The sequence below is a fragment of the Sphaerodactylus townsendi genome, linkage group LG03 (assembly GCF_021028975.2).
Source record: "Sphaerodactylus townsendi isolate TG3544 linkage group LG03, MPM_Stown_v2.3, whole genome shotgun sequence".
In the NCBI taxonomy this organism is placed as follows: domain Eukaryota; kingdom Metazoa; phylum Chordata; class Lepidosauria; order Squamata; family Sphaerodactylidae; genus Sphaerodactylus; species Sphaerodactylus townsendi.
Window position 1 is genome coordinate 11582680 of NC_059427.1, and position 20358 is coordinate 11603037.

General features: G+C 44.2%; 2 protein-coding genes across 3 annotated transcripts in view; both read left to right on the forward strand.

Annotated features, from left to right (window-relative positions):
- Positions 1-13212, forward strand: part of LOC125428727 (E3 ubiquitin-protein ligase TRIM7-like) — a 34766-nt gene extending 21554 nt beyond the window's left edge. The window contains exons 4-8 of the mRNA XM_048489328.1: positions 588-818; positions 2239-2261; positions 4228-4346; positions 9480-9512; positions 12040-13212. Coding sequence (XP_048345285.1) covers positions 588-818; positions 2239-2261; positions 4228-4346; positions 9480-9512; positions 12040-12557 — 924 coding nt within the window. The 3' untranslated portion in view covers positions 12558-13212. The remainder of the gene's footprint in view (positions 1-587; positions 819-2238; positions 2262-4227; positions 4347-9479; positions 9513-12039) is intronic.
- The window catches only part of LOC125428718 (E3 ubiquitin-protein ligase TRIM7-like), a 105054-nt gene that overhangs the window by 5275 nt on the left and 79421 nt on the right, over positions 1-20358 (forward strand). The window lies entirely within an intron of this gene.

Here is a 20358-nt window from a genome sequence, read left to right on the forward strand (position 1 = left end):
TGTTTCCTTGCAATTCTGTTGAAATTTGATTGCTCAAATACAATGGATCTTTAACACCTTGAATGTCGGAGATATTGCTGTCTCCAGCCTTCCCCAGATAACTGAAACTAAAACAGACTGAAATAGGAACTGCTAAGAAGAATGCTATAGTGCTTTGCCTCTTAAAGGGACAGGGTCTAACTAAGGTTCCCTCCCACAGACTACTGTACAAAAAAACCCAACTACGCCCATTCTACCTAAGGTACAACTGAGGCTTAAAGAAAATGGCAAAGGTGTCTCTAACATGACATGGAGTGTCAGCACATGGAGGGTGTTTTATTGGGGAAACAAATGGCCTGAAGAAGCCCCTTCTGCTCTCTGGGTGTTCTGCTGCAGACAGCACCCTCTGTGGGTGAAAGAAACCTTCCAGGACTTCCAAGTATATTTCGGCCCTCAGAATAAGTCTTTGGAATTGTTTCTTTTTCCCTGCTGAATGTGGACATGATCTCTGTGAAAGGCCACAGGAGTCTCCTGAAGTGCCTTTCTCCCACTACCAAGACCAGCTGCATTTGTTGTGCTGACCTGATTTTCTTCTCCTTCCATTTCAGAAACAAGTGACAGGACAGAAGCAAGAGACGGTCACCAAGTTCAGAGAACTGCACTCATTTCTGGAGGAACAAGAGAAACGTTTCCTGGCTCAGATGGAAGAGTTGGAGAAGGAGGTGGCAAGAAAAAGGGACCAGGACTTGGCTGAGCTCTCTGAGGCCCTCTCCTCTCTGGACAGCCTCACGCAGGAGATGGAGGAGAAGAGGCAGCAGCCGGCCAGTGAACTCCTGCAGGTAAGAGGGTGGCGAAAACAACTCTGGCTCCCCTTTGGGGAAAATCTGACTTGGTTAGTTAAATTAAAATCAAACCCTTCACTGTCTTCTCCTCACCTCCTTTGTAGAGCTAGTTTGTCTTTTAAAAGGCAGGCTCTGACTAGTCACCAGATAGGCTCTTGAACTATCGCTCTACGTCTCTGGAGTTTCTGGCACAGAATGAGCTGTGTAGGAACCAGCACTGCAATTTATACTTTTGAGCCAGCCAGGCGACCAAAATTCAGGACTCAGAATTTGAATATCCCAGGGAATAAAAACCTTCCCTGATTGGTCAAGGAGCAGTGCTGAGCAGTTACATTCACACTTTATTGGCCAAATTAAACTTTTTCCCCTCCTCCTGTGCCCTGTCCCTCAAGATGCAACTCTGCAAAGACTTGGCTAGCTCGCTGGGTATCTGCAGAAATGAATTGGCTGAGTCAAACCCATCTCTTTTCAGTTGTTTGTCCAGTAACACATTTACAAAGCAACAAAGAGAGACTGCAGCCTGAGGCAGAGTCAGCTCAAACAGCACCATTGCTGCTGCTGTGCTTCGGGCTGCCCTCCCCCCCACTCCGATCACACTAAAGAGTCCCCAACGCAGACAATAATGCAAGATAAGTATTGGAAGGAATTCTCTGGAGGTGGGGATTCTCTAGTTTGAACTAAACACTAGGGAAACTAACTTTAAAGGGAGTCGAAGGCGGCTAGCTGCTTTTGAGGCTCCCTTTAAACTTTAAATCCCCTGAATGACGAATTTCTATTTCGCATCCTGCATTTGGAGATATTCGACTCGGCTTGTATTTAGGCAGCTAGTCTTCAACTCGAATACAAGCCGAGAAAGCCGAACCTCACTGCTATTCGGCTCCCCCCCCCCCTCCTATTCAGACATACCGAATCCCCACATCCAGTTTTAACTCTGCAACAATGACTAAATAGTTACAAAAAGTGAAAGCTGGGACTGGCATTCTGTTACAATGCTCCTGCAATCTTGCTATTACTTTGCCCTCCAGTGGCAAGAAGGAAAATAACAGAGAGACAGGACTGAAGGAAGGAAGGTTGCAGGGGGTGCCTCTGCATGCACAGGTGTCCGCGAGAGCGACCCACCCTAATCATAGGGCTTCCTGCCTTGAGGAGAAATCCCTGTGTGAAAGTAGCCACTGTTGAGTCCTCAGAGCAGATCATCCGGCTCTACTCTGAAATGGCCCCACTTGGTTGATATTAACCTCATGGAGATTCCCACTCACTTTATGGAGATAGACCTTTGAGTGGCGTCTGTCTCTTTGACTGAATGCAAGAAAAGGGCCCGAGTGCAGAATCTTGCAGGGTCTGGGGGTTTTCCTGGTGCGGCCTTTGAGCAAGCACTGAAATCTCTCTTCTTTCTGTCTCTGCCATTTTTCTTTAGGATGCCGGAAACATCTTGCAGAGGTGAGTGGATCTTTCTCATTAATTTTCATAACACTGGGAGTGGTGTGGGTAGCTTATGAAGAACGTAGTCCTTCAGAGTTGTGTGTGTGTGCGCTCTGTGTGTGTCAAGTCGCTTCCGACTCATGGCAGACCGATGAACCAATGTCCTGCAAGATGTCCGATCATTAATAGCCTTGCTCAGGTCTTGCAAACTGAGGGACATTGCTTCCTTTGTAGAGTCAATCTATCTCATGTTGGGTCTTCCTTTTTCCCCTGCCACCTTCCACTTATCCTGGCTTTATTGTCTTTTCTTGTGAGTCTTTTCTTCTCATAATGTGACCAAAGTACTATTGCAACTGATGGCCAAATCAGGTGTAACTAAGATTGTGGGGGATTCGTCTGTCAGTGGCAAACGGCTTATGTGCAAAGTCTCAACAACAGGGAATTGTGAAGTGAAACAGTATGGAGTTTGTGTGTGTCTAGGTTGACACCTAGCTGTGCATCTCCAGAAGAGGGGTCCCCAGCCTCTTTGAGGCAGCTGGCCCCTTTGGTATTCTGTCATGTTATAGTTGGCACAGGCACAAAATGGGTGCTGTAGGGGGCAGAGTCAGCCAACAAAATGGCTGCTGCAGCTCACCTTCCCACACTCTGTGAAGGTCCTAGTCTTGTGGTGGTGGCTGCTTCCAAAACCACATTAAAAAAACACTCCAGGAAATACATATGTTGGAGTCTCCTCAGCAACATTCGTTCTACAAAATGGTAGTCTGGAAACTTTATTTGGCCTGAATAATGCCTTGGCTGGTGTTAGGGCTGGCTACGGGGGCACTTTAGAGGCGATCGTTGTCATGATTGCTGAACCCAATCTGATATGCTCCAGATGTTAAGGAGGGTAGTGTGGGGCTTCGTCTGAGGAAGCTGGATTGTTTCCACCCATCCCCCCCCCCCCTCCACACGACTCTTAAATCTGCTGCCTCTGCTCAGAATTAGTCCTTGGCTGTTTCCACACTGGCAATCTGCCCCACATTCAGTGCTGTGGGGAAGTGGGAATTGCAGTAATTCTCTCCCAGTGTGCTCTTTTTTCCACATCAGCCATTGGGAAGAGGAAGCCCATGTTGTCAAAGCCCTGCAGCTGCATCTATAGTAACAGCTGGGCTTCTGAAATCGTGCATTTGTCGTGCTGAGCAGCCCATTATGGGGCATACATGGCTGGTGATCAGGAAATTCATACTTCTACTGCAGGTCTCTCCAGGTAGATTTAGAGCAAGATAAATTTGTATGAGAGATTATAAGAGATTCCACATCTCCCACGGGCGGCAAATGATGAAAAGGAACAGCAGGAAGGACATTTCTGTGAATAGTGATGTCATGTGCCCCGACACGGACTCTGCAGTCCACAGAGGCAAATTTACTGGTGGTTCCCGGCTCCACAATGATGCGGCTAGCCTCTACCCGGGCCAGGGCCTTTTCTGCCCTGGCCCCTGCCTGGTGGAATGCTCTTCCTCCATCTGTTAGGCTTCATTGAACTGCTTGGCCATTATCGGATGCAAACTGATTAGGTATTTGAGCCAGAAGCCGTGCAAGTGACCAGGAGCATCAATAAGAAAATATGGTGTAGTGTAGGGGTGGGCAATTATTTTTTCCATGGGGCCGCAAAAGAAACAGAAAATATTGTGGAAGGCCGGGCCAAACGGCAGGGGGTGAGGCGCTTTTGAAAGCCCCGCAGAAGCCGGCAGCCAAGGCAACCGGCTTCTGTGGGGCTTTCAAAGACACCTCGCTCCCCAGCACGGCAGGGGGGGCCAGTCAGGGTCATCCGGCGGGCCGGATGTGGCCCGCGGGCCGTATAATGCCCAGGTCTGGTGTAGTGGTTAAAAGCAGTGTCTTCTAATCTGGAGAAAAGGGTTCAATTCTCCACTCCTCCACATGAAGCCTGCTGGGGGATCTTGGGCCAGTCACAGTTCTCTCAGAGTCTTGGCTTAATTTTCTCCAGGTATGAAGAAATGGAAGAATTCAAGAATCCAGTGCCTTTTCCATTTGCACTGAAGTGGCAGATCTGGGATCTCTCAAATCTAAATCCACTTTTGGAGGGTATCATGAAGCAATTCAAAGGTAATGAAGAAATGCTGCAGCGATTTCAGATTGGAGATTCGATTGGGCCAGATGTGTTTGCTTGGCTACAGTTCTTCCTCTCCCTGGCCACTTTGTGAAATACTTGGTGGGCAGCAAGTTGGGACTCCTTTTTTTTTTTTTTAATTTTATTGTATCATTTGAATTTTACAGTTTGTAATAATATCCTTCTTCATACATTTTCAAACAATACTTTCCCCCCCTTTTCTCCCTCCCCCCATTGCTGCTTCTTCATAGTTTTGTCACACAAACAGCAGTAAGTTCATTCTCTGTAGTCTCTTCTCCCATATTTCTTCATTGACTCGAGCTTCTTTCATCCAGTCCACATATATAATCCATATCTTCAAAATTTCATTCTGTTTATCTTGCCACGTCTTATTTTTGGTTAATATATCGAAAATATCAAGTGTCACTTGTTCCCAGATATATTCCAACCAGTTCTGACGTGTCCATTTTTTCTTTTCCTTCCAGCCCAAGGCTATTGTTGCACGTGCTGCTTTAATCATTATTTTATACATATAACTATAATGTTTATCCACCCTTCTGTCTTCCATTACACCCATGAACATTAAGTCATTATTTAAATCAATATTTATCTTCACCAGTTTCTCGATATATTTTAATACAATAGTCCAATTTTTTTTTACATCTGTACATTCTATCCACATATGGCTATAATGTGCCTCTTGGTCTCCACAGTGCCAGCATTTGGAACTAAGTCCTTTTATCATATAAGCTAGTTGTTTTGGTGTTCTATACCATTTTAATAACACTTTTCTTTCTAACTCCATATATTTCTCAATCTTTATATTTTTCCGTCTATTAATTTTTCAGTATTACCAGTGTCTAGAAATCCTTCTCCCATGTTTGATTCAATGTTCTTATCATGCTACATATTTTTCGTTTTTGCCATGTTCTATTACGTTTAATACATTCCTTAGCGGGTGGCATATATCTCTACCTCTAATAAAGCCATATTGCTCTTGTCCAATTAACTTTGGAAGGATATTTTTGTCACAGAGTTTACGCTAGAGAAAGCCTGCTACAGAGGCCAGCAAGGTGCGGCTAAGCACTGGCTGAGCACATCTGAAAGCAGTTACCACTGCACACAGAAGTTTAACTGTGAGGAAAAACTTTATCAACAGGGCAGATATTTACAGTGCATACAGGAACTCAAACAGCAAACGGGCAGCATGCCCTGCAGCAATAGGTAATCCCTAAGAGCTAGTGCTGGTAAGCAAGCACTTCTTTTATATAACAAGTAACCAATCATAACAGAGCAGCTGGCTGGTTTCAGCTGGTTCTGACAAGGTGCTGGGAGGAGCAGCTGTCAGATTAGATCAGTTTGATCTACTTGTCTGCTCTCAAGATGTGACAGGTATTTTGGATACTGTAACAATTTTTTAATCTATTTGCAAATACTTTCGTAAAAATCTTATAATCTTGGTTTAATAGACTTATTGGCCTATATGATTCTACCTGCTCTGGGTTCCGTCCTGGTTTTTCAATTGTTATTATTTCCGTTTCCCTCCATTTCTCTGGAACCCTCTGCCCTCTTAAAATATGGTTAAACAATACCTGCATCTCTGGAATTAATACTTCTGACATTTCTTTATAATACTCAGCACCAAACCCATCTAATCCTGGGGGCTTGTTGTTTTTCAAATCTTTAATAACATTTGCTATTTCCTCTTGTGTAATAGCTTCTTGCATTTGATCTCTCTCTTCCTGTGTTAAAACCTTTTTTGGTTTCTCATCATATTTTTTATTCTGTACTTGACTAAATAATTCTTTATAAAATTCTTCAAATTTCTTCCTTATTGCTTTATTTTCTGTTATATATTGATTACTACCATCTTTTATCCCTTTTATTCTCTTTCTCCTTCCTCTTTTTCAAATAATTAGCCAGTCTTTTCATTGAATTTGAAATTGGTTTTTAACCCAAATTTCCTTTTTCCACATCTCAGCTTTATCTATATCATCTAGCTGCGCTTGTAACTTTCGTTTTTTCGTTTTTTATTCCTTCATCATATTTATCCTGAAGTTGAGTCCTTCTAATTTTAATCCCTTCTATTAAATCTTTCCTTTCCCTATTTATTTCTTTATTCCATCGTGCTTCTCTAGCTATACAATACCCTCTAATTACTGCTTTAGATGCGTCCCAGAGTATTTCGTCTGTAACTGATTCTTTGTTTTCTGAAAAATAATGTCTTATTTTTTCTTGCAAATCTTTTCTATCTTTCTCATTTTTCCATACTATATTTTTGTATCTCCATCTATATTGTTTTTCCTCTCTCTCCACCCTGAATGTGGCTACCAATGGGGCATGATCTGAAACCCACTCCTTATGCGTCTCTATTTTCTCACTGTGTAGATTACTCATATTTTTTACAAAAATATAATCAATATATGTAAATTTTCTGTGTCTATTTGAGAAGTAGGTTGGTTGTTGAGATTCACCTAGTTCACTATACATATTTGTTATGTTCCATTTCTTTAACATTTCATGTCCCCTTAAATCCATGTTGCAATCTCTCATAATTAACGTATCACCTGAAAATAGACCTTGAAGTCTCCCAAATAGTTTTCCCAAGAACGTCTTTTGTTTCTTATTTGGGGCATATACAGTCATTATTGTTATTTGAAATCCATATAATTTCCCTTTGACAATAATCCAGCGTCCATTCTGATCTCTAATTAACTCTTCTAACTGAAAATCCATACTCTCTCGTATTAAGATGGCGACATCATTTCTTTTTGCGTTGCATCTAGGTTCACCTATAATTTTCCACCCTGGCACTTTTATTAAATCTCTTTGATCTGTCTTCTTTTTATGAGACTCTTGAAGGCCAATAATTTCTGGACGTATTTGTTTGATAAACCTGGCAAGTTTATATCTTTTCGAGTCAGAATTTAGACCGTTTATATTAATTGAGGCTATTTTTATCTTATTGCCAGCCATAAAGTTTTTTGTAGTTATTACAGAACTTTGCTGTTTGTGAAATTTCAGTATTTTTCCCCGTTTCCCCTTGTTTCCCCCTTCCCTTCCTCCAACTGGTCTTGTGGAGGCAAACTCCTCCCTCCGTGTTGGAGTGTTTCTGTTGGCCCTTGCGCACCCCGATCCCTCCCGGCATTCAAATACATCATAATTTTATGTAGTACATTTCAAGCCATATAAAAACTTTTCTATAGCTGTTTAATCACTAATACTGGCCCCTTATGTCAGTTGTTATTGTTTTCCCCTTATATATATATATATTTTTTTTCCGCAGTCTATGTTATTCTTCTTACCGAATCTTCTGGGCATCCGGCCAATATCTATGTTTTGTCTGAACCACAGCTGGTGTTATTTTAGCAATTAATTCGTTAGAAAACATAACAAACCAAGTTAGTTTATTAGACATGTCTGTTAATATAGTTTTTAAGTTGTTAATAATAGAGTGAAAAGTTAATAAAGACATATAGCTTTTAAACTAAGAAGAAGTCTTAAACTGGCTGTTTCTGTTTTCTTCTATCTTCATTCTTCTTAGCATACCGGCCTTGATTAATGTTGTCTATGTAATTGCTCCAGCCTTCATGTAAGTACTCTGCTTCAGAGTTTTTTGTATCGGAGTCCGCATTTCTACCTTCTGTAGAAATGTTTTTGCTTGTTCAGTCTTTTGGGCACTTAATTTCTTTTCTTCTTTGAGATTCTTGGATTTCTTCAACTCCCCCTGTTTTCTTTTTATTTCCAGAACTGACTTCTCAGCCAGTCCGCTTTTTGTTTGTGGGGGTTTTTGAGAATCCCATCTCATCTTTAAGTTTTGCCCAAAAGCACTGAAATTCAGTGTTGCTGTCTTTAAAAAGACCTTCAGTATCTGTTTTATTTGTTTTCAGAAGACTGCCAAGTCCCGTTTAGTGACCGGCTTTTTATTCTGCGTCATGATCATGCTTTCTATTTAATTGGCTTTTAATGAGTTATAAATCACTCACCGGCTCTCTTCTGGCAAGGATAGATGCCCAGTATCTTCTTTTATTGGGGTTTCCAAGATTTTCCTTTGATCCAGCTATATTTTCATTCTTTTTCGATGTTTTATTTTCCTTTTGCCGGGAGGATTTCGGCAAAGTCACACATGCGCAAAAGCCCCCAAGTTGGGACTCCTGATTTTCATTATTACCAGACCCAGGAATATGAGAATTGTTTGTTCCAATTCAAAAGGCTATTTTAGTTCACCATGGAAAGTTTTGTGGTCAGAATTCTCCCGCAGATTTAGTTCAGAATTTTATGATGTGTTTTTTCTGGATTTTTTTCTGTTTCTTCTCTGTAGTCCTTTGTGTCTGTGCACTGTCCAACTGGGAGGTAGTGATAGAAGGACCCCCCCCCCCCAAAGTGAAAGGGAGGGGGAAGAAACTGCCCTTCAGGGCATCCACACATAATGGAGACACCCACCTGATTCCTTTCAGGAACTTTTACCCCTCATTCTCACTGCAGTGTTTTGTGACTACATTGGACCTATGCAGACTGTCCCCTTTTGACTGAGTGGGTATCTTTGCTTGACTGTGCCCAAGCTGAGTTCACAGAGTGGTCTCAAGGGGACTCATAATGCCCCCATAGGCAGAGTTACACCCTTCTAAGCCAGTTGAAATCAGTGGGTTTTAAAGGGCATAAGTGTACTTAGGATGGCACCGTAGAACCTATGTTTGGCAGGAGTAGACTCTTGGATTGCAGTCGAAGTGACTAGTGAAAAGAAATGGAAATATTTCCACATACAAAAATGTGGGGACAATTCTCCTCAGAAGTATGTTCTACTTAACCTTTCATCTGAAACTCAAAAGAAATATATGTGCACGGACCATCAAGTCAAAACGATCTTATGGCCACCTCAGAAAGAGGCTTCCAAGGCAAGTGAGAAGCGGAGATTTCTTTGCCATTGCCTTTGTCTGCAGAATCCTCACTGGTTTCCTATCCAACTACCGACCCAATTTGGTTTTTGTTTCCGATGATCTGGGGCTATATCATGACACCTTCCCTTCCCAAGAGACAAACAGACAATATTGCTAGCTGATGTTTTTGTCACAAGATTTGTGAAAGGCACAAGGGTCTGCTGTTCACTTTTGGTCCCTTTGCTTCTACAGACTCTCTGGATTCTGGACTTCACCCACAGAAAGGTATGTTTTTCTTCATAATACCAATCAATTGTTTCTTAGGTAAAAAACTTCACCTTATAATGTGTGCTCATCTAGTTGGTGTTTTTCCAAGAGAGAACATGGATGCTCTGGTTTTGTTCCTCCTCATCTTTCCATTCCTGCCACAGGCAAGTCCCTTCTTGTTCTGAGGAGGGGGTCTGTCAGGGTGAAAGAGGAGGTGAACTCTGAGGGGATGAACTGCCTCCTTCCACCTCCCTGCCACCATTTTGGGAGAACGGTTGGTGGGCATCATCCCTTGAGGGTCTTTCAGAATCCTCCCCATGAGAAGCAAGGACCAGGTTGGGAATCCCATTTCTCCAAGTGGATTTTCCCACCTGCTTTCCAGGTTTCACTCATTTTCAAAGTGCAATAAACTGTGTGCTGGATATATGAGTTTAAGGGAAAATACTTTTTTTATGGAATAGCAGTATATAAAGGCAGACGTCTGGAATGCCATAGTTCTGTTTTCCAGTTGCTCACACCTAATCTTTGTTTGATGTTTGGGAGAAGAACGGAAGCTACGTTCAGCCACTACTCAGTTTCCGCTTCAGCTTGTTCTGCTGCCTCCTTTGCTGTCGCTCAGATACACCTTTCTGGGCAGGAGACACAATGAAGGCAGATGTGTTCTAGCACTGTAGTCTGGACTGGGGAGCTTCCATTTGCCACAATCATGTATGCAGATCGAATGTTTGTTCCTGGTTGTCTAATATGCCTTCATTAAAAAATAAATCTCTAGACCAGTGGTGGCGAACCTTTGGTACTCCAGATGTTACGGACTACAATTCCCATCAGCCCCTGTCAGCATGGCCATGCTGGCAGGGGCTGATGGGAATTGTAGTCCATAACATCTGGAGTGCCAAAGGTTCGCCACCACGGCTCTAGACCTTTCTGTTATGACAATATACAGGGGAAGGCATCAATATAGTGATATGCTATGCCTCTTTTATTAATTCTGAAATTTATAATGCCAATAAAGGCTTTGGAATTGGAATTGGATTGATATGCTATGACTGATTTTTGTTAATTGCCAAACCCTGGTGGCCCAGTGGAGCAGGGTGGGCACTTCTGGGGGACTGAAAGAGGGGAATTGTGGGGAAACCTGCCATGCAGACATCCCATGGTTATTTCACTTTATCAGTAGCTACACCAGCAACAAGGAAACCCACACAAGCCCATCCCTGTAAGGGAACCGCTGCTGAAGCCCCTTGGTGTCTCCAGAATACACAGAGATTGTCAAGGGAATTGAAATCCTGTCCTGTCTTCCTTCCCCCAAGTTACTGTGAAGGACAGAAACTATTAACGGAGTGTTTTTGATTCAAGGTGTTCTCGGAGACATGTTAAATGAGAGGATTTCTTAAAATAAATGTCCGATTACTTAGAACAAATAATTGAAGTGATTATTGTGGGTTTTCCGGGCTGTGTGGCCGTGGTCTGGTGGATCTTGTTCCTAACGTTTCACCTGCATCTGTGACTGGCATCTTCAGAGGTGTATTACCCCTGAAGAGGTGATAGACAGAGGTGATACTCTCTGAAGATGCCAGCCATAGATGCAGGCAAAAGTTTGGAACAAGATCTACCAGACCCCGGCCACACAGCCCGGAAAACCCACAACAACCAGTTGAGTCTGGTCGTGAAAGCCTTCGACAATACAAATAATTGAAGGTTATTGAGTAGTACTGTCATCATTGTGGTACAGGAATATCCCCAAAACAAGAACAGAATTTATATAATACCTTCATTATTTAAATTGGCACAGAATATTATGTAAGCTTTCAAGCACACCTGGCCGGATGTTGCAATTGTTACAAATACAGAACAGGGTGAAAGGCCAGTTCTTTAGGCTGTGGTGGGAAAGGTCTGATCTCGCAGGCGTCCTCTGAAGGGTGCAGGAAGGCCTTTACCTTCACTTGGTTGCTGACGTAATATTAGTTTGCAGCACATTCTTTGAGAAGTTGTGTTCAGTCCAGCCTTTGCTCTTTGAATGAAATCCAAAACTGTCCCAAGTGCCACTTGAGAAACGCATCTCCCTGGCAGGCTGAAAGCCACGGGGACCCCCTTCCAATCTCTTTTATTGAGTGTCAATAAGAGCCAAATTCAGTTTTGAGACGTGTCTCAGATCAGGAGTAAGAGCCACAACCCGTTCAACCCCTTCTGTGCCTCTGCTCCTTTTCATGAGATTCGTGTGTTTGTGTAAAGGCTCTTTCACGTGTGATTTCTTGCCCAAAAAATATCCATGGTTCTCTTGTCTCTGAAGGTTAACTAATTGGGATAGGAGATGGTAGGAAATGGGTTGTCTCCTTGTGGGCTTTTTATTGTGCCTTTTATCTGCCTTCGCTTGAAGCGCACCAAGAGGCTGCTCTGCCTTTTAATAGGTCAGGAGAAGGCAGGAAAGGGTCAAAGGTGTGGGAGGAGGCCATGATGGGCAGGAGAAGGAAGCAGAAGAGGCCAGAGGGAGAAATCTGCCAGCTGAAAACCTTTCTCTTCTTGTCTCCTCATTTTCCCCCAACAGCAAAGGTGACTCTTGATCCAGGCACGGCCCATCCCAAGCTCATCCTGACTAAGAATCGGAAAAGTGTGAGAGATGGAGGAAAAGCTAAAGCTCTGCCCAACAACCCTGAGAGATTTGATTTTCATGGTGCTGTCCTTGGCCGTGAGGGGTTCACAGGAGGCCGCCATTTCTGGGAAGTCCTTGTGGGAAGTGAGGAAGGATGGGCTGTGGGGGTGGCCAGAAAGTCTGTGAGGAGGAAGGAAGACATTACCTTTAGTCCTGAAGAAGGGATCTGGGTTGTGGCGAAGTGGGGAGGGGGCTATAGGGCTACCACAGAAGATGATGACCTTCCCCTGACCCTGAGTGGGGAGCCCAAGAAGATCCGAATCAGTCTGAACTATGAAGGGGGTCAAGTGACCTTTTTCGACGCTGATCGAAGAGCCTTCATCTTTAAGTTCTCTGGAGCCTCCTTCTCTGGAGAGACCCTCCTGCCCTTCTTTTGGGTGAATGAAAAAGGCCACCTCAAACTCTCTTCTTGAGACCTTCTCTTCATGCCAGGAGCATCAAAAAGAATATTGTCTCTCAGAGGCTCCCCCTTTTAGTCCTGTCAAGGCCTCTCCAGGGTCTTACCCACCAAAACTGACTGGAGTAAAATGGAGACATTTTCCCCAACATTCCCCCTTTTTTCTTTGTATCTAATCTGAAAATTACAATAACACGTTTATAAAGAATAACAGGCTGGTTGAGGAGGAGAGCTGTGAATAGACTCCCCCTCAGCCTCCTCCAGCCCCCATTCCTCTCAGGCACGTGAGAAACAACTACAAAGTTCCCGAAGCGGAAAACGAGGCCCTGAAAGTACAAGCTGATATTCTGGACTTTCTCTTTTGTTTGGTTTACGGGGCACCACCTGTTAGGATTTGCTCTGTTCTGCATCATCTTTCTGAAGGGCACTGAAGATCCTTTTCCTGTCAAAGTTGCTACAATCAGCACAGTTGTGTTTCAGACACCAGTAGCTGAAAAGATGTTCCGCTTATCATGTTTTTAGAGTTTGTCAATTGTTTTAACTTAATTTTTGCTGTGTGAAATGTTGCTCTGGCCTGTTGTGTGTAATGTTGTCCTTGGCCGGTTGTACACCGCCCATAGCTCTTCGGGGGTGGGCGGTTTAAAATCTAATATATAAATAAATAAAATTAAGTCGTGTTACCTTGAAAACTGGGCTTTTCTTGATTTTTTGGGGGTGGGGGGCGTATATTGTAACTTCCAGACAGTCAGACGTGTGCTGGTATTTATTGACTGGAGCCATCTCCAGTAGGACAGAAAAATCAAGAGAAGGATTTGAATGGCCAGGATTCTGCTGGGTTATGCATGCATTAAAAGCTTCTCTTCATGTTTTAAAGTCTCTGTTCAGAGAATTATAAGGATCTTTTTTCATCCACACGGCTGTCTTGATCTCCTTTAATTTCCCACAAACTGGGTGTTCGTGTTCAGTTCTCACCACAACCTTGCAACGCAAGTTAGGCAAAGAGCTCCTGAATTTCATCACCAGTGTGGCCAGTTCTGGCTTGGAAAAGTCTTGGTTGCAGAGCCAGGGTGGGTAGAATTTGGAGAGGCAAGGGACTTGGGCGGGGGGGGGGGGGGGGGCAGTGCCACAGAGTCCACGCTCTGACACAGGGGATCTGATTGGCCACCGGGAGATCAATCGTGATTCTGGCAGATCTCCAGGCCCTACGTGGTCCCTAGCAACTCAGTGTAAAGCTGAGTAGGGATTTGAACCTCATCAATTCAAGGCCAACATCCTGTGCTCTGCAGTTCACTGGCTCTCAGTTTTTATAATTGTACTACTGATGCGTTATGTACACTTCAGAAAAATGTGCTGATAAAGGGGACCCCTGAGACTTGCAGGGAGGAATCCCATCCCCCGCCCCAATTTGGGTCACCTGTCAGTCTAATACGCCACCATTTCCTCCTGCCTGATTCATGCTGTGGGGAAAGGGGGAAATGGTGGGTCCTTTTCATGCTGTGGGGAAAGAGGGAAATTCAATCTTGTTCCCACTTTCCCCCTAGCCTTTCTGTTGCGGAGCCATTTCTTTCCCTTTATATCTCCACAACGAAAAGAGCTTGAGACTTAAAAAGAAAAAGAAACTTAAAAAGAAAAAAAGAGACTTAAAAAGAGACTTAAAAAGAAAACTGGGAATTCAGAGAACTCGATGCACAGATGGTTAGACTGTCGAAATGATATAACAATGTTTAATTGCAATTTTTTAAAAGAAAGAGGCCTCCTCAGTATTGGTGGGAGGAAACAGCAGCCTGAGAGACAGGGGAAATGGCTGCCATGTGGACAGGACCATGAATAGCCAAACCTCCCCACTCGCTCCAAAGCAATCTGGGCTTTGCTGCAATCCTTTCCAAAGCTTTGAAGCAAACAGTTTGGGAAAGACTCGAGACAAACCTGGAAAAATCCTACCTCAATAACAAAATGAGATGCACCTAATAAAAAAAAGGAGCTGCACCTTCCAGACAGAAGAAGAAGAGGAGTTTGGATTTATATCCCCCCTTTCTCTCCTGCAGGAGACTCCAAGGGGCTTACAGTCTCCTTGCCCTTCCCCCCTCACAACAAACACCCTGTGAGGTGGGTGGGGCTGAGAGAGCTCCGAGAAGCTGTGACTAGCCCAAGGTCACCCAGCTGGCGTGTGTGGGAGTGTACAGGATAATCTGAATTCCCCAGAGAAGCCTCCACAGCTCAGGCGGCAGAGCTGGGAATCAAACCCGGTTCCTCCAGATTAGATACACGAGCTCTTAACCTCCTACGCCACTGCTGCTCCTAAATATTGCTCCTAAATAAACAGGGCTCTTCGACAGTGGAATGCACTACCTCGGAGTGTGGTGGAGTCTCCTTTGGAGGTTTTTAAAGAAAGGCTGGATGGCCATCTGTCAGGAGTGCTTTGATTGTGTGGTCCTTGCATTGCAGGGGGTTGGACTTGATGGCCATTGGGGTCTCTTCCAAGGGGACTCTTCTTCTATGATTGTATGATTATCTTTCAAAAAATAGGATAGAAGAGAAATAATTGCAGGATTTGAGATCTAAAAGAAAACAGATTGAATTAGAATATTAGAACTGATACAGTGTGTAATTGATAAATTGTTTCATTTTAAATAGATGCATGAACCTAGAATGAATTCTAATTCAGCAATGAGATAACGGAAAGTCATTATATGGTTTTATGGTGTGTAGTTTAGTGGGTTAGAATAGGTTGTGTTTAGTTAATGTAAGATTTATGGGGGGGGGGTTAGTTTCCTTTTGTATTTCTTATTTTTGTTTTGTATTAGAAGAAGAAGAGTTTGGATTTATATCCCCCCTTTCTCTCCTGCAGGAGACTCCAAGGGGCTTACAATCTCCTTGCCCTTCCCTCCTCACAACAAACACCCTGTGAGGTAGGTGGGGCTGAGAGAGCTCCGAGAAGCTGTGACTAGCCCAAGGTCACCCAGCTGGCGTGTGTGGGAGTGCACAGGCTAATCTGAATTCCCCAGATAAGCCTCCACAGCTCAGGCGTCAGAGCAGAGAATCAAACCCAGTTCCTCCAGATTAGATACATGAGCTCTTAACCTCCTACACCACTGCTGCTCCTATTAATGTAATAGTTGCTGTGACAGTGTATTTTTATGTTGAGAAGATTTAAAATTTGTGTTGAGAAAATTTTAAAAAGAGGAGCGCAATAAGTCTGTGGTTATGAGTGCACTGAGTTTATGCATCTGTGAATGTACATAACAGACACATCTTGGAAGAAATATTGCGAGGCTACACAGCATTTTCATCATGAGCACATCATGAGTACAAATATACTTACAAAAAATGAAACTAAGGAACTTCTGAAATCATCTCAAGGTTATCATGAACACTAACTTATCTCGCTGATGTCACAATAAGAATTTTCCATACCAAATCAAAAAGTTCACAACCTGGGACTTGACAGAGAGGTATGTTCCAGCAATCTGGTGTTTTCTTTGCACTGCTTCCCACTGCCCAGTTTATATCTTTTGCTCCAGAGGTAATTTCACTTCTTGGTAGTCCAATCCAGAATGTATCTGCCTCCACCCCCCACCCACCCCATTTCTGTGGATCTTGCTCCCAAGTAAGGGTATGCAGGCTGGTATCTAGAAATTGCTTTCTACTGAAACCCAAAGACTTTTCACCCTAAGGAAAGGAGGGGAGGGGTGAATCTAGCAAGCGGGGGGGGGGGGGGGTTGTCCGAGATAGCTTAGAATCAACTTTACATGTTTAAAAAGAAGGAAAAAGATCAAGAAAAAATAGCAATTGGAAAACTTAATGCTGGGGGCTGGGGGAAAAAGTTCTGGAAATAGTACAATTGATATTTTTCACCCGAAGAGGGAAGAAACTAGTGTTTTTGTCCACAAATAATGGTGTAGGTGTGCACAATAAATCTGCAGTGCTTTCATTGATATTTTTTCTTACTACACAAGAATCTATTGTCCTGTGGACAGAACAGTTTCTTATCTGAAATCAAACTGCTCTATGCAGAGGTGGCACATTTACTTTGAATGATTTTGAGACACATTATGTAATTTTGGGGGTTCAAGAGAACCTGAACAGAGCAATATTTTAATCTGTGATCACTCCGAGGGGGAATTCTGCTAAAAGAGCGACATTTACGTAAGCAGCCGTCCCTTAACGAAAGAAGCTGACCTCAGCCTCCCAGTAGAAGGATTTCCCGCTCGTGCAGAATACTCGCCTTTTGCAAACAGTCCCGTTTTTGCCCCACTGCAACAGGTAAGAACATAAGAAAGAGCCAGCTGGATCAGACCAGAGTCCATCTAGTCCAGCTCTCTGCTACTCGTAGTGGCCCACCAGGTGCCTTTGGGAGCTCACATGCAGGATGTGAAAGCAATGGCCTGCTGCTGCTGCTGCTCCTGAGCACCTGGTCTGTTAAGGCATTTGCAATCTCAGATCAAGGAGGATCAAGATTGGGAGCCATAGATCGACTTCTCCTCCATAAATCTGTCCAGGCCCCTTTTAAAGCTATCCAGGTTAGTGGCCATCACCACCTCCTGTGGCAGCATATTCCAAACACCAATCACACGTTGCGTGAAGAAGTGTTTCCTTTTATTTGTCCTAATTCTTCCCCCCAGCATTTTCAATGGATGCCCCCTGGTTCTAGTATTGTGAGAATGAGAGAAAAAAGTCTCTCTGTCAACATTTTCCTACCCCATGCATAATTTTATAGACCTCCCTCAGATGTCTCCTCTCCAAACTGAAGAGTCCCAAATGCTGCAGCCTCTCCTCATAAGGAAGGTGCTCCAATCCTTCAATCATCCTCGTTGCCCTTCTCTGCACTTTTTCTATCTCTTCGATATCCTTTTTGAGATGTGGCGACCAGAACTGAACACAGTACTCCAAGTGCGGTCACACCACTGCTTTATATAAGGGCATGACAATCCTTGCAGTTTTATTATCAATTCCTTTCCTAATTAACCCCAGAAATTATGATTAAACTGACTAGGGAAAGAAAGGAACCAGGAAAACTAATCGTGTCAGAATGTGGAACTTTTGCAAGGATGAGGATAGTTGTGGCTTTTCCAAGACAGTGGCTTTGTTATCTTGATTGAAATGGCTGAGGCCTCAGGAAAGGCATTGTTTGCTGCTACGCCTTCTTGATTTGGACTGGGATAGCCTGTCCAGGCAAAGCCCCTCTCTTAGTATCAAAGTCCAGAATTAAGATTTGGCATCCATCTTAGTCTAAACTGTCTATGCCACTAATAGAGAAATGACTGGTAGGGCACATTTCAATAAAAAATGCCCCTCCCCCATCTTGCATTGTGTTTCCATGGCAACTCTGTGCCCTCCAGCAGCTCCTCCCTCCCTCTGATACCTGGAACTGCCTTTCAGGAACTCTTCTGTGACACCCCCCCCTCTCACTTCCTCCCCTGAAAGCCCCCCCCCCCCTTTTGATCTCTTTGACCCAACCAAAGTTTCATCCCACAGAAACTGAAATGAAGGCATATTTTTCCCATTTCCCCCTGCAGCCGCCTTCCTCCTGACCCCCCCCCCCCCCCGGCCAAAGGCCACATTTTCAGATCTTCAGAGAAGGGACCTGTTTTTCTGTTTTGTGCTTGGATGACACTTTAAAAATTGATCTATACCAGTGATGGCGAACCTTTTCGAGACCGAGTGCCCAAATTGCAAACCAAAACCCACTGATTTATTGCAAAGTGCCAACACGGCAATTTAACCTGAATACTGAGGTTTTAGTTTAGAAAAACAGTTGGCTCCGAGGCGTGCGTTACTCGGGAGTAAGCTTGGTGGTAGTTGGTGGCTTTGCTTTGAAGCAACCGTGCAGCTCTTCCAATGGGTGAATCAGGACCCTAGGAGGGTTTACTCAGAACCCCATTGACAGCAACCGAGCTTACTCCCAGGTAAAGGAATGTGCTTTAGTTCTTCGCATGAAAATCAGTGGGGTTTAACAGTGCTTAACAGGTTTACTTACACTGCTTCCCCAAAACTGGGTCTTAGGTTTAATGCTAATAATCAATCCCAGCGGCCCAGGCCAGCCTAGATGTGGGGGGGAGGGGCGACTCTGCTTGCACGTGCCCACAGAGAGGGCTCTGAGTGCCACCTCTAGCACCCGTGCCATAGGTTCGCCACCACTGATCTATACCAATGGAGGGACCCACATGTCTGTCCCTCCGTGACAGGCATCACCTATCAGAAAATAAAGGCCGGAGCCTTAGAATTCGTCACCAGTTTTGGGGTGATGTTGTAACTTGCAGGGTCAGAACTGAAGACAATCAGAACACCCCGGCCCCCGTGAGGGCCAGACCCCCCCTCTGTTCTTGGCCACAGAAGCAAAGGTTGAATTATGAGAGTCCAGGAAAGCAGAAACAGTACAGAGAGGGAGTATGGAAAACACCCTCCTTCGGTGCAAAACAACACAACTTCCCTAAACTATCAGAGGCAGTGTTGTCTAGTGCTCAGAGTGTCTTAGAAACTGTGAGACTCGGGTTCCGATTCCAACCCCACCCTAGAAGCTTGCTTGGTGACCTCGGGCCAGTCTCACACTTTCACCCGAGCCTACTTCTCAGGATAAAGTGGAAGACTAGAGAATAATGTAAGCCCCTTTGGGCCACCTTGGTGAGGCAGGCAGCACCGACAGAGTGTGGAATAACTCATATTTTACAAAGTAAAGTAAGGTTTCTCAGATCCATTACATTACAATGGTGAGAGCATCTGCCTAGGATCCGTGAGAACCAGGTTTGAATTCTCAGTCTGCCAAACACTTGGAGGCTCACCGAGGGCCATTTATTCACCCCTCACCTCCGGTCACCTCCAATTCACAGCAGTGTTATTGTGAGGTTAAAATGTAGGACTGGACAGTGATGTCAGCCACTTTTGGTCTACGCTGGGCAGAAAGGCTGGATATACAGGAAGTCAGTCTATACCAGTGATGGCAAACCTTTTTGAGACCGAGTGCCCAAATTGCAACCCAAAACCCACTTATTTATCACAAAGTGCCAACAGGGCAATTTAACCTGAATACTGAGGTTTCAGTTTAGAAAAAACAGTTGGCTCCAAGGCGTGCATTATTCAGGAGTAAGCTTGGTGGTAGTTGGTGGCTTTGCTTTGAAGCAACCATGCAACTCTTCCAACAGGTGAATCACAACCCTAGGAGGGTTTGCTCAGAAACAAGCCCCATTGCTAGCAACCAAGCTTACTCCCAGGTAAAGGATCGCACTTTAATTCTTTGCATGAAAACCAGTGGGGTTTAACATTGCTTAACAGGGCTACCTACACTGCTTCCCCCAAACTAGGTCTTAGGTTTAATGCTAACAATTGAGCCCAGGCCAGCCTAGATGTGTGTGGGGGGGGGGACTCTGTGCGTGCCCACAGAGAGGGCTCTGAGTGCCACCCCACCTCTGGCACCCGGGCCATAGGTTCGCCACCACTGGTCTATACTGACCTAAGCAATGTAGGGCCAAAAGAACTGTAAAGAAATAACTGCAGCTACTTTTCTCAAGGAAGGAAGTATATTTTTCACACATGTTCCTGTTGGAATGGAAAAGAATTTATTAAAACTGTGATTTTTGACTAGTTTACAAAATGGATTATTGCATTTTCAGTTGGTACATCAGATATTGCTGTCTTTTGACCGAACGTGGAACTCTTGTGTTAAAACATTGTTCAGCTTTGCAAGTGTGATGGACCCCTATTCAACAATCGAAGTGAGGGGAATCTTGGTGTGCATCTCCAGCTCCTTCCCCTGCAGCTGTTGGGGAAAAGGAGGGACCCGCCATTTCCCCCTCTCCCCACAGCATGAATCAGGCGGGAGG